Genomic DNA, 12,239 nt, shown 5'->3' with positions numbered 1-12,239 from the left:
GAATTTAGATGGACAGTGAAAATGTGAGGTTTGAACACTGCACCTTTGGTTTACAAGTACCAGATTTATCTCCTAAGCCACACTGGGATGTTGGAAATAACGGCGAACGTCTTACTTAACCCACCTATCAGTATTTAGATGGACATTGAAAATGTGAGGTTTGAACACTACACCATTAGAAAAAAACAGTCTTTTTAACACAAGTTTTGTAGTCCTTTTTGTTGTGAACCTTCAGTTTATAAACCTTTTTTATTGAGTTGCTTTTGAGTTTTGAACATAGAACCTTCAGTTTATAAACCTTTTTTATTGAGTTGCTTTTGAGTTTTGAACATTAGAACCTTCAGTTTATAAACCTTTTTTATTGAGTTGCTTTTGAGTTTTGAACATAGAACCTTAGGTTTATAAACCTTTTTTATTGAGTTGCTTTTGAGTTTTGAACCAGGAACCTTCCGTTTATAAACCCCTAACATTACTTCTAGTGCCACGCTGGCACAGAAAATTCTAGTGAGAACGAGCTACTTAAGCTCGTAATGTCAAGTATATTGGTATCAAACAGGTCATATTGCCTCCTAGAAGAGGTGATATCAACACACTTCTTAATGTAGTGGGAGTCAAAAGTCCAATATACTGAGCCTGGTCAGTAGGATCATGTTATTATCATGATAGGCCTCGTAAGAGAACGGTTGAGGACCTTCTGTTTGTGAAAATGTGAGGTTTGAACACTGCACCTCTGGTTTCCAAGTTCCAGAGTTAACTTTTGAGCCACACTGGGATGTTAGATATATTGGCGAATGTCTTACTTAACCCACATTCTAGAATTTAGAAGGACAGTGAAAATGTGAGGTTTGAACACTGCACCTCTGGTTTCTAAGTTCCTGGTTTATCTCTTGAGCCACACTGGTATGTTGGATATATCGACGAACGTCTTACTTAACCCACCTTTCAGAAATTAGATGGACAATGAAAATGTGAGGTTTGAACACTGCACCTCTGGTTTCTAAGTTCCTGGATTATCTCTCGAGCCACACTGGGATGTTGGATATATCGGCGAACGTCTTACTTAACCCACCTTTCAGAAATTAGATGGACAATGAAAATGTGAGGTTTGAACACTGCACCTCTGGTTTCTAAGTTCCTGGTTTATCTCTCGAGCCACACTGGGATGTTGGAAATAACGGAGAACGTCTTACTTAACCCACCTATCAGTATTTAGATGGACATTGAAAATGTGAGGTTTCAACACTGCACCTCTGGGCCAATGAAGGGCTTCTGGAGCCCTTCATTGGCCATTGATTTTGTTAAATCTAGGTAAAAAAAGATGATAAAAACACAGAAAAACAAGAAAATGTTGCACGCACACGCGCTATGGGGGCCCTGCAAAAATTACCGGCCCAGGGGCCCTCGTGGGGTTTAATCCGTCCCTGCACACACACCTCAACATGTACAGTGCAAGCATAAGAAATAAGAATACTATTGTGTATGCACCGGACACAGAACAACATCTGCAATTAGTTTTTTATTTTCTTACAAAATATGAATCAATGCTTTAATAAGAAATGGATGGTGATTAAGATATATACAACATGACAATATGAGACATTATCAAACAACCAAATAAATAAATACTCATAAAGACTGGTTTGTTTCATACTGTTCAACCTGGTGTGTGTGGGGGGGGGGGGGGGGTATTGGGGGTAGTGATATTTGTTTGTTATAGTGTTCCAGTTTCAAATGTGTCTGCTCATCACTTCCTATTTCACTTGTTTGTGTTGTATCCTGTATGACTTCTCGCGCGCTACGAGCTTGTAGGTCTGCTATTTTTGAAAAATCGAAGAACGACTGACATAGAAACATAGCTTTTTCAGAAAACTGTCAGGATGTAGAACACATTTATAGAATCTGATCTCAGGTCAAAATGGGCTAGTTGGATACAATTGTCGTCCTGATCCCTAAAAATCCGGAGACCATTGCCATCAGAATATACTGTAGCGCCATTTAACACACGTGTTAACAAGACGACTCAAATATCATTTAGTGCACCTTTAACAATGCCTGACAAAAATATGATGTTTTGGTTCTCATTCATCCAAAAATGTCAACAGAATAAATGATACAGATATGTCCCATGGACAAACATGTACACGTTACAGCCAAAGTGAGAAGCTTCACCTGCTCATATAATAATGCTCATAATAAAGCACTACTTATGATATTGAAACAAGTTCGATAGGTCTGAAAATACGGTAGGTAATGGAAGACTTTTCTTGACAAAAAGACAACTCTTTTACAGAATATACTTTTGGTTTAGTGAAGTGGTCAACTTTGATCCCTGCCCCCTCAAGAGTGTACACATGGAAACAAAAATGGACCCTTACGGGCCTGTATACATGTAACTCTGAGAGTGAACAATGGAACCAAATTGACCCTTACGGGTCTGTAACTCTGAGAGTGAACGATTGAACAAAATGGACCCTTATGGCGCCTGCAACTCAGAGCGTGTACAAATGGGACCAAATTGACCCTTACAGTGTAAATGTTTGGTAAAAAAAAAAAAAAGATCTCCTCAAATATATAAATCTCTGTGATGAAACCATTTCTGGTACAAACTCAAATGGAAATCTTTCCACCAGTTTTCCCTGTAGTAACAACAAACAAGGCATGGTGGCGCTACAGTAGAAAGTGTCTCTTGTTGGTCCCCGGCTCCTGCATACAGCGCCGCGCCTCGGGACAGATGGCGGCTGTCTGACTCTGCTCTTCTCTTCCTCGAGTGATCATCCTCGCGTTATAGGGAGCTGAATGAAAGAGAAGTAAATCATTATTTTCAGTTTTTAGGATTGATTTTAAAATTATTTTACTTGTTTATAAAGCTCTCAATGGTCTCGCACCTTCCTAAAAAAATGTCAACTAAAAAATACGGGGAAGCAGCTTTTTGCTTCTACGGGCCGACGGCGTGGAACAAACTCCCACTGTACCTTCGACAGGCAGCCTCTGTTTTAAAGCACAGCTCAAGACCCACTTCTACACCCTTGCTTTTAATTGATTTGTTTTTTTTTAATCTTTTTTGTTATTCATGTCCTCACTGTATTGCATTACTGCTTTTGTTTTTTAATGTTTATGCCTTGCTTTTCTTTTCTTTTTTTTTCTCTCTTCATTGCTCTGTAAAGCACTTTGAGCTGCATTTCATGTCATGAAAGGTGCTATACAAATAAAGTTTTATTATTATTATTATTATTATGATGAATGTGCTCAGGCTTGGAACTCCTGGGAGAGGTTAGTGTTTTTTTATACGTCTCCCCGTCTGGTCGTTCATTGTTATGGCCGATGGGGATAAGACTGAATAAAAGGGACTGAGTTCAGTCAGGTTTGTTTCTTAATCTCATTCATCGCCACCAGGGGGCGCCAAAAGGCCCAGACCGCCAGCATATATATTTTATTTTATTTTATATATATATATATATATATTTTTTTTTTAAAGTCTAAATTTGTTTTTATTTTTTATTTTTTTTACCATGTTATAAAACACGAAAAACACGTCCTTGGCACTCCAGGACATCATGAAAAAGAAGTTAAATAAGTCCTTGGCGACCATTGAGTTTTAACTGTGGAACCATTGGCGTGTAAGCCTGTATAGTATGCATTTGTGATTTTATGTAGACAATGTCTGCCTTTTGTTTGTATTTGTATGTTTTGTTTTTTTTACGTCACTATGGACCTAGTGTCTTTAATAAAGTTTGATTGATTGATTGATTGTACTGTGACGTCAAAATCAATGTTAACGTGCTGTTTTTCCCTCCACTCCCCCCCCCCCCCCCCCCCAACTTATTTCTTGTGCGTCACTTGAGAAATCTGCAGTATGTGCCCCAAAAATGACAAAACAAGAAATATTGAATATTTTCAAAAGAATTTCTAGATGTTAAAATAAAATTAATAAATACATTTATTCATACATGAATGTAAAAAAAACAATATATAATATAATGTTTATTTTAGTACGTTTTGGAACCAAATGCCCTCAAGGTCCCCTGGGGGTCCCAGAGTCCCCACGCTGAGAGAACCCAGTGTTCTACAAGTTAAGGTCTTACCTTGGTGGAGCAGAGGGATCCTGTGTAACCGTTCCTACAGGCACACACGTTGGGTCTGATGCATCTACTGCCATACAGACACCGCTGCTCACAGTGGGCTGAGGGAACAACAGAGAACAGGGAACACGTCACTACACTAATGAGAGAGACCACAGATAGACACTAGGGGGTGCTAGAGCACCCCTGCCCTTTTGGCAATGTGCCCTTAAAAAAAGAAAAAAAAATGCAATTATTTTTCCTTTTTTTAAATTTTGTACAGTATGTGGACCATGGTGACATTGATCAATTATTGATAATATATTATTTAGGCCCCACAATCTATAAATCTCACTATTAAGGCAACCGGCCGGTTCCACATGCTGCACAAGGTGCCCTTTTTTCACTTGAGCACCTGCCCCTCTAAATGTCTGTGCACGCCACTGTCAGAGACCTCTGCTCACAATGTGTTGCATCACAACATTTAGCCAAGAATACGTTTAAAATATAACTCGGGCTTCAGAAAATAATTAACAACTAGAAAAAGTGCCCCATCGGGGCACAGGTCTCCACCAGGGCAGGTCAGGTTGTGGCCTCCTGGTGGCGCTATTATAAGCCAATTTGAAAAGGGTGCCATTTCTTCTCACGCCTTGGATGGCAATTGGATGATTTTGTTCCAAAAATGTGTTTTTTCAAAACTCCACCTGTTGGTGGCGCTATAACAGGTCAATGTGAAAAGGGTGGGATATATATTCCTCAGTGCGTGCCGGTACTTACGTATTTGGCAGAGCATGCCTTGCCAGCCAGGCGTACAGTGACAGGTGTTTGGACCCACACATTCTCCTCCATTAAGACACTTCTGGAGACACGTGGCTTTAGGAAACAACATGAACACCAAATGACATCACGAGGACCAGAAGGAGCTCTCACACACATCCACATACCACTTAATCCATTTTGGGCGGGAACCCCTTTTGGTGTTAGCATTATGTTATGCTTTAGCTATTGAAAAATAGCAGATCTACAAGCTCATAGCGCGCCACCGAGTGGCGCGCTACGAGCTTGTAGGTCTGCTATTTTGAAAAATCGAAGAACGACTGACATAGAAACATAGCTTTTTCAGAAACTGTCAGGATGTAGAAGACATTTTTAGAATCTGAGCTCAGGTCAAAATGGGTAAAAGGCGAGTTTGCAAACTGTAGCTCCCTTCTATAGTTTTATTGTTTAGCCCAGGGGTTCCCAAAAATGTTTGCTGTGAAAAGAATATATATTCAAAAGATTTGCACACGTTTTCATGAATGTTTCAGATCTACAAGCTTGTAGCGCGACACTCTGGTAGATCACCTATTTTTCAATAGTTAAAGTTTAAAATAATGGTTAAACTGGTTAAAAGCGAAAGTGACACAGATGCGTTCCAAGAGCACACATTTATTTTGGTGATCCTGCTTTCTTATGATCTTATTTGCGCTGGAAAAAAATCTCGTTTTGAAAAGGTGTGTGTGTGTGTGTGTGTGTGTGTGTGTGTGTGCGATGAAAAAAGGCTGTGATGATGATATATAGCACTTACGTTTATCACATCTCCTGCCTCGCCAGCCAGACGGACAATCACACACATCTGGACCTACACACCTTCCCCCGTTCATACACATGGGCTCACACACACCTGCAGAGAGAGAGAGAGAGAGATAGTCGAGTGATTTTCTAGGACCCACAGTTGATCTTTATTAGGCCTCAGACTTTAATACAATTTATGTATTTATTTCCATCTCTGGGATCCCAATCTACACTGTAAAAATCACAGTGTACACATGTAACCAAATGGACCCATAAGAGATAATTTGGTTCCATTTGTACACACTCAAGAATTACAGATCCATAAGGGTCCGTGTGGACCCCTGGTGGTCTCCGGACTGTACACATGTACAACATATAAACTGTACATTGAAGGAGCTATATCATGTACTACACTGACTACTACATGCTGTATGTACACATGTACAACAGATAAACTGTACATTGAAGGAGCTATACGTATCATGTACTACACTAACTACTACACGCTGCATGTACATGTGTGCAACATGCGCTGCACACATGTACGAGGCGGAGCGGCCGTGATGAGGTCAATATGGCGGAAGCAGGAGACACGGAGGAAGAGGAGGATGAAAGTATGCACTCAGACAAATGTAATAGTCTAGATAATGTAGGAGATGAGAAGAGTGTCTGAATGCATAGTGTTGACAGCAGTGGCGTAGTGTACAAGACACGCTGTGATTGGCCATTAGTCCATTCGAGTGGCAGCGTGCTTTCCGCACCTCCGCTCGACTTCTGCCTTCCCTGCGATACAGGTCGCTCCAGCGAACTGCAGCGGCCAATGAGGCATCTAGGTTTTTATATCTACGGTCGACAGTGCAGAGTTGATATTGTCGTTATACCGCTCTCCACCTAGTGGCGGAGCCCATACTCACTCTTCTGACAGCGCGGTCCGGTGTATCCGGACAGACAGGAACACACGTTATTCCTCCTGCATGCTCCTCCATTCTTACAGGGAGGACTGCACACAGCTGGATAAGAGAGAGAGAGAGAGAGAGAGAGGGGGGGGGGAGAGAGAGAGGGCGAGGGAGAGAGAGGGGGAGGGGGAGAGGGAGAGAGGGGGGGGGGGGAGAGAGAGAGGGGGAGAGAGAGAGAGGGGGGGGGGGAGAGAGAGAGGGAGAGGGAGGGGGAGAGAGGGGAGAGAGAGAGAGATAGAGAGAGGGGGGAGAGAGAGAGAGAGAGAGATAGAGAGGGGGGGGAGAGAGAGAGAGAGAGGGGGGAGAGAGAGAGGGGGGGAGAGAGAGGGGGAGAGAGAGAGAGAGGGGGGAGAGAGAGAGAGAGGGGGGGGGGAGAGGGAGGGGGAGAGAGAGAGAGAGAGGGGAGAGAGAGAGAGATAGAGAGAGGGGGAGAGAGAGAGAGAGAGAGAGGGGGGGGGGAGAGAGAGGGGGGGGGGAGAGAGAGAGAGAGGGGGGGGAGAGAGAGGGGGGGAGAGAGAGAGAGAGAGGGGGGAGAGAGAGAGAGAGGGGGGGGAGAGAGAGAGAGAGAGAGGAGTGGGGGGAGAGAGAGAGAGGGGGGGGGGGGGAAGAGAGAGAGAGAGAGAGAGGGGGGGGGAGAGAGAGAGAGGGAGAGAGAGAGGGGGAGAGAGAGAGAGAGAGAGACGGAGCGAAGACGGTAGATACCATAAACACATTGAATTCTTCACAGGGAAGCATAGTGGTTTATTCATAACTACATATTAATATAAATTAAATATGCAAAGAGATAAAATACTAAGTACTAATACTTACACTATAGTATAAGTCAACTAATAATAGGGTTTATGGTAAGTGGTTGAACTGATAAAGTTTTATAATAGTTTTTATTTTATTACGATAATTGAGTGAGTGAGTGAGTGAGCGAGCGAGCGAGCCAGGGAGCGAGCCAGTGAGTGAGTGAGTGAGCCAGTGAGTGAGTGAGTGAGTGAGTGAGTGAGCGAGCGAGCCAGTGAGCGAGCGAGTGAGTGAGTGAGTGAGTGAGCCAGTGAGTGAGTGAGCGAGCAAGCCAGTGAGCGAGTGAGTGAGTGAGCGAGCGAGCGAGCGAGCGAGCGAGCCAGTGAGCCAGTGAGTGAGTGAGTAGATGGGTACCGTTCTGGCACTGTGAGCCATAGAAGCCGTGTGGACAGTCACAGGTGTCTGGTCGAACACACACTCCTCCGTTCAGACACACAGGAGAACACAGAGCTGTGGACACAACATAATGAACCTTTAAGACCTGGAACGCATCTGTCACCTTAGCTTTTAACCACTTTAACCATTATTTTAAACTTTAGCCATAGCCATAGAAAAATAGCATGTATACAACAGTGTACAAATCTTTGAATATATATATTCTTTCACAGCAAACGTTTTTAACTCTTATCTGGGGGTCCCTGGAACAACATATTTTCAGATGGGGGTGGGTGGCCAATAACATAATGTTTGGGGTCGTTGACATGAAATAGTTTGAGCACCACTGATATAGTATAGGTCTTTCAGAAAACGGTCATGATTTAGAAGACATTAGAATCTGGTTTCAGGTCTCAATAGCCTTGGTACCCAGGCTTTTTTATTTTTACTTGAACTCTGTAGCAGTGGTTCCCAAAGTGGGGTCCGGGGACCCCCAGGGGTACTTGAGGGAGTTCCAGGGGGTCCCCAGCTAAATGATAGTTTGGAACCAAATGGACCCTTATGGGTCTGTAACTCAGAGAGTGTACAAATGGAACCAAATGGACAGGTCCATTTGGTTCCATTTGTACACTCTGAGTTAAAATAGGGGGTCCGTAGACTAATGCATGTCAAACTGGGGGTCCTTGAAATTAAATTGGTTGAGAATCACTGCTAGAGCCGTAAAAATCTTCTCTCATGGGGTTCCCTGGGATATATTTTCAAGTGGGGGTCATTAGTGTCAATTTGGGGGTCCTTGACGCAGCATTTCACTATTATGCACCAAAAACCTGGAATAATATTCCAGGTTACATTAGGAAATCCCCAACCATAGCCATTTTTAAGTCCAATTTAAAAACTTATTTATTTAACATTGCCTATCCCAGTGATGTGTAATAACAGCTATGTCTTGCCTGGGCTTTAAATTAGTATTTGTTGTAATGTATATGCTCCTATATCTTATTTTGTATCTATTATAATCTGTATTCATTTTAAAATGCACTGTTGCACTCTGTATTTGTTTTTATCCTGTAAAGCACTTTGAATTGCCTTGTGTATGAAAGGTGCTATATAAATAAAATTGCCTTGCCTTGCCTTGACATGAAAAGGTTAGCAGTCCATTCTGGATGAGGGGGGGGACAACAGTAGTGGATGGGCTATTTTCGGCAGAGATGGTGTAGATGAAATACAAATACTAATAATAGCAATAATAATAAATAAAGAGCACTCCCAAGTACTAAGTCCAGAGGGTCCGAGTGGTTTGTAAAACACACACCTGTCTGACATGAGGGTCCGGTCCAGCCAGGCCGACAGCTGCACTCGTCAGGGGACACACACTGCCCTCCGTTGTGACAGTGACGATTACACACCACTACACACAATGAAACACAATGTATCACTACACACACAATACAACACAATGTATCACTACACACACAATAAAACACAATGTATCACTACACACACAATAAAACACAATGTATCACTACACACACAATAAAACACAATGTATCACTACACACACACACAATAAAACACAATGTATCACTACACACACACAATAAAACACAATGTATCACTACACAGTACACAATAAAACACAATGTATCACTACACACACACACAATAAAACACAATGTATCACTACACACACAATAAAACACAATGTATCACTACACACACACAATAAAACACAATGTATCACTACACACACAATAAAACACAATGTATCACTGCACATGGACACAATAGAGCGTCGCAGTCCCACCCCCTTTCATGACGCCAGGCCCAGGAAATGAATCACAATGCATTTTTCCCATAGACTTTTCAAAAAGTATTTATTTTAGACCTTTTAAGCGTCGTACAAAGCCAACTCGAGTTGTGACAAATCATGACAACACAATATTTTGGACCAAACAAATAATTACAAAGAAGAAAAACAACAAACAGTTTTCTACTTTCTAATTCTTTGTTCGGCCCAAAACATTGTGTTTATTGTCATGATTTGTCACGACAAGAGTTGGCTTTGTCCGCGGCGTAAACGTCTTTAAATAAATACTTTCTGAAAAATGAACGGGATTTATTTTCCGGCGGGACTGCGACGCTCTATAAACATGCAATGTGTCACTACACACACACACAATAAACACACAATGTTTCACTACACACACACAATAAACACACAATGTTTCACTACACACACACAATAAACACACAATGTTTCACTACACACACAATAAACACACAATGTGTCACTACACACACACAATAAACACACAATGTTTCACTACACACACACAATAAACACACAATGTTTCACTACACACACACAATAAACACACAATGTGTCACTACACACACACAAAAGAAAAATAACCACATAATCAACAAAACATTAAGATTTATTGAGAATTATAACATTCCGAAACTATTCGGCCGAATAGTGGCAAAATAAATTGAGTGGTCCGCGAACAAAATATTTGATCCAGAAAAATCTTGGAATCCACTGTTCTACTCTGGATAATAAAAAAGGCATTTGTGAGGACTTACTGGTCTGACAGCGGGGTCCTACGAAGCCGTAGGGACAGGAGCAGGTCTGGAGTCCTACGCACGTCCCCCCGTGTTCACAGGGCAGCCTGCACAGAGCTGGACACACATTCATGTTACTAACATTATTATTTGTCAATGGGACCCGGCAACTAAGCGATAGAGGCGATAGCAGGCGAACAGGCGATGGTCGAAAAGTGGTCGGAGGAACTTCGTCCGAAAAGATAAAAAATAATTAATCTTTTGGGCGACGTCGCCCGGCGATAGTGGGCGATTGGGCGATAGCCAATGAAATTCAAGCGATACTTGCCGTTAATCTCCCGCTGTTAAAACGTAATGTAACAGACAGGGCAGTCTACACAGATCAGAAAACTAAGACTAAATATATTGACAATCTCGTCAACAAATAAAAAATAAAAACACTAATGTTAGGGAGGAATTAGTGGAGACAAGTCAAAAGACAAGTCATTATGTTTGGTTGTGCTCGGGTGTTGCGCTCTGAAAATAGCAGATCTACAAGCTCACAACAAACCTGTCATGCTGTGATGCATTGTGAGCTTGTAGATTGGCTATTTTCAGCATGCAACCAAGTGTAAAATCAGGCATTATGATGCAGCACGCCAAAATACATGTTTAACGACAAAATCAACTGTAGAGTTAGTCGACAAAAAATGTACATTTAGTCGACTAAAATTAGACAAAAAAAAGTCTATATTCTACATTTTATTCAAAAGACGACTGAACTAAACCTGCTGCCAAAATGAACACTGATCCAGAGAGGCTGAATGAGGGAGGGGGAAACAAGCCTGCACTGAAGCGAGTCGCCCAGCAGGGGGCACCTAGAACACACAAACCAGACGCCACAGCTGGTTATTTGGTCCCACTCTAATCCCATCATCACAACACAGGCCTCACAGGGCCACGCTGCAGCATGATGGATGAGATCAACAGGAGTCGTGACAGAGCAACGAGTCATTTGTTAGCATAATAATCACCGCCGCCGAGCGCCAGCCCTTTGATCTGCATGTGTTTCTACACACGGATCGGGACCCTTAACGGAATTACACGTCTATCTACGCGAGAGCAGAAACAACAACAACGCATGAGAAATAAACCGATTAAATTAACCTGGCTATTTTTTTCTTTTCAAAATCTTTTTATTTTCGTTTTATAACAGTATGGGTGTCAAGTCACAGGTTCATAGAACAAATAAAAATAAAATCAGATTTTAGTATCAGTGACTGAGTGACTAAATTAGGCCATATCCACTTGACCAAATGTGCTGACCTCATCACGTTTGTGTGGCCGTTTTCCTCCCAAGGAGTGTTTTTTGTGCAAAACTAATGCTTGGAATGGATTCAGAATCATGCAAACCCCCTAGTTTCATATGTCACATGCTACTTAAAGAATGATGAAATTTGGACTTTTTTGCCTTATATAGGATGTTATGGGCATATTATGCATATTATGCTAATAACTCAATTTCCCACGGGAGTTGAATTTCAAACTTTTAGTACATGTTATTAGACACCTTTAGAAACACATTGGTGAAGAAATTTCTTGGTAACGATTTAATTCCCAGATTTGCATAGATTTCTCTTACTAGTAAACAAACGTAGCCTACTGTATGAATCACAGAGATCGTGGGCAGACATAATGAAAAGACTGTTATTGTGCAAAACATGCCCCTTCAAGACAAAAGAAAAACATTTCCTCCCCTTCAAATCCCAATTTAGTAAAGCCAATTCCCAATTCCCCAGCCTCTCTACAAGTACTCAGTCATTGGGAGGGTGAAGAAAGCCTCAGGTCTCCTCCGATACCCGGGCCATCAAGCCAACATCTTCTTTACACCCGACAGTGAAAGGTCTCACTAGGGGGGGCGTAACGCATGTGGAGGTACACGCTATCCCCCCCACCTCCT

The 12,239-nt window shown here is 42.0% G+C and overlaps 1 protein-coding gene across 3 annotated transcripts in view; it reads right to left on the bottom strand.

Annotated features, from left to right (window-relative positions):
* Window positions 1-1,509: 1,509 nt before the first annotated feature.
* The window catches only part of LOC306917463 (von Willebrand factor D and EGF domain-containing protein), a 105,957-nt gene continuing 95,227 nt past the window's right edge, over window positions 1,510-12,239 (bottom strand). For all 3 annotated transcript variants that reach the window (XM_079495687.1, XM_079495688.1, XM_079495689.1), the window contains 8 exons: window positions 10,322-10,417; window positions 9,048-9,143; window positions 7,715-7,810; window positions 6,527-6,622; window positions 5,626-5,721; window positions 4,836-4,931; window positions 4,083-4,180; window positions 1,510-2,792 (listed from right to left, as the gene is read on the bottom strand). In XM_079495687.1, coding sequence (XP_079351813.1) covers window positions 2,772-2,792; window positions 4,083-4,180; window positions 4,836-4,931; window positions 5,626-5,721; window positions 6,527-6,622; window positions 7,715-7,810; window positions 9,048-9,143; window positions 10,322-10,417 — 695 coding nt within the window. In that variant the 3' untranslated portion in view covers window positions 1,510-2,771. The remainder of the gene's footprint in view (window positions 2,793-4,082; window positions 4,181-4,835; window positions 4,932-5,625; window positions 5,722-6,526; window positions 6,623-7,714; window positions 7,811-9,047; window positions 9,144-10,321; window positions 10,418-12,239) is intronic.

This window comes from Electrona antarctica (genome assembly GCF_951216825.1).
Source record: "Electrona antarctica genome assembly, chromosome: 24".
Classification (NCBI taxonomy): domain Eukaryota; kingdom Metazoa; phylum Chordata; class Actinopteri; order Myctophiformes; family Myctophidae; genus Electrona; species Electrona antarctica.
This window is presented reverse-complemented; position numbering and strand designations above follow the sequence as displayed.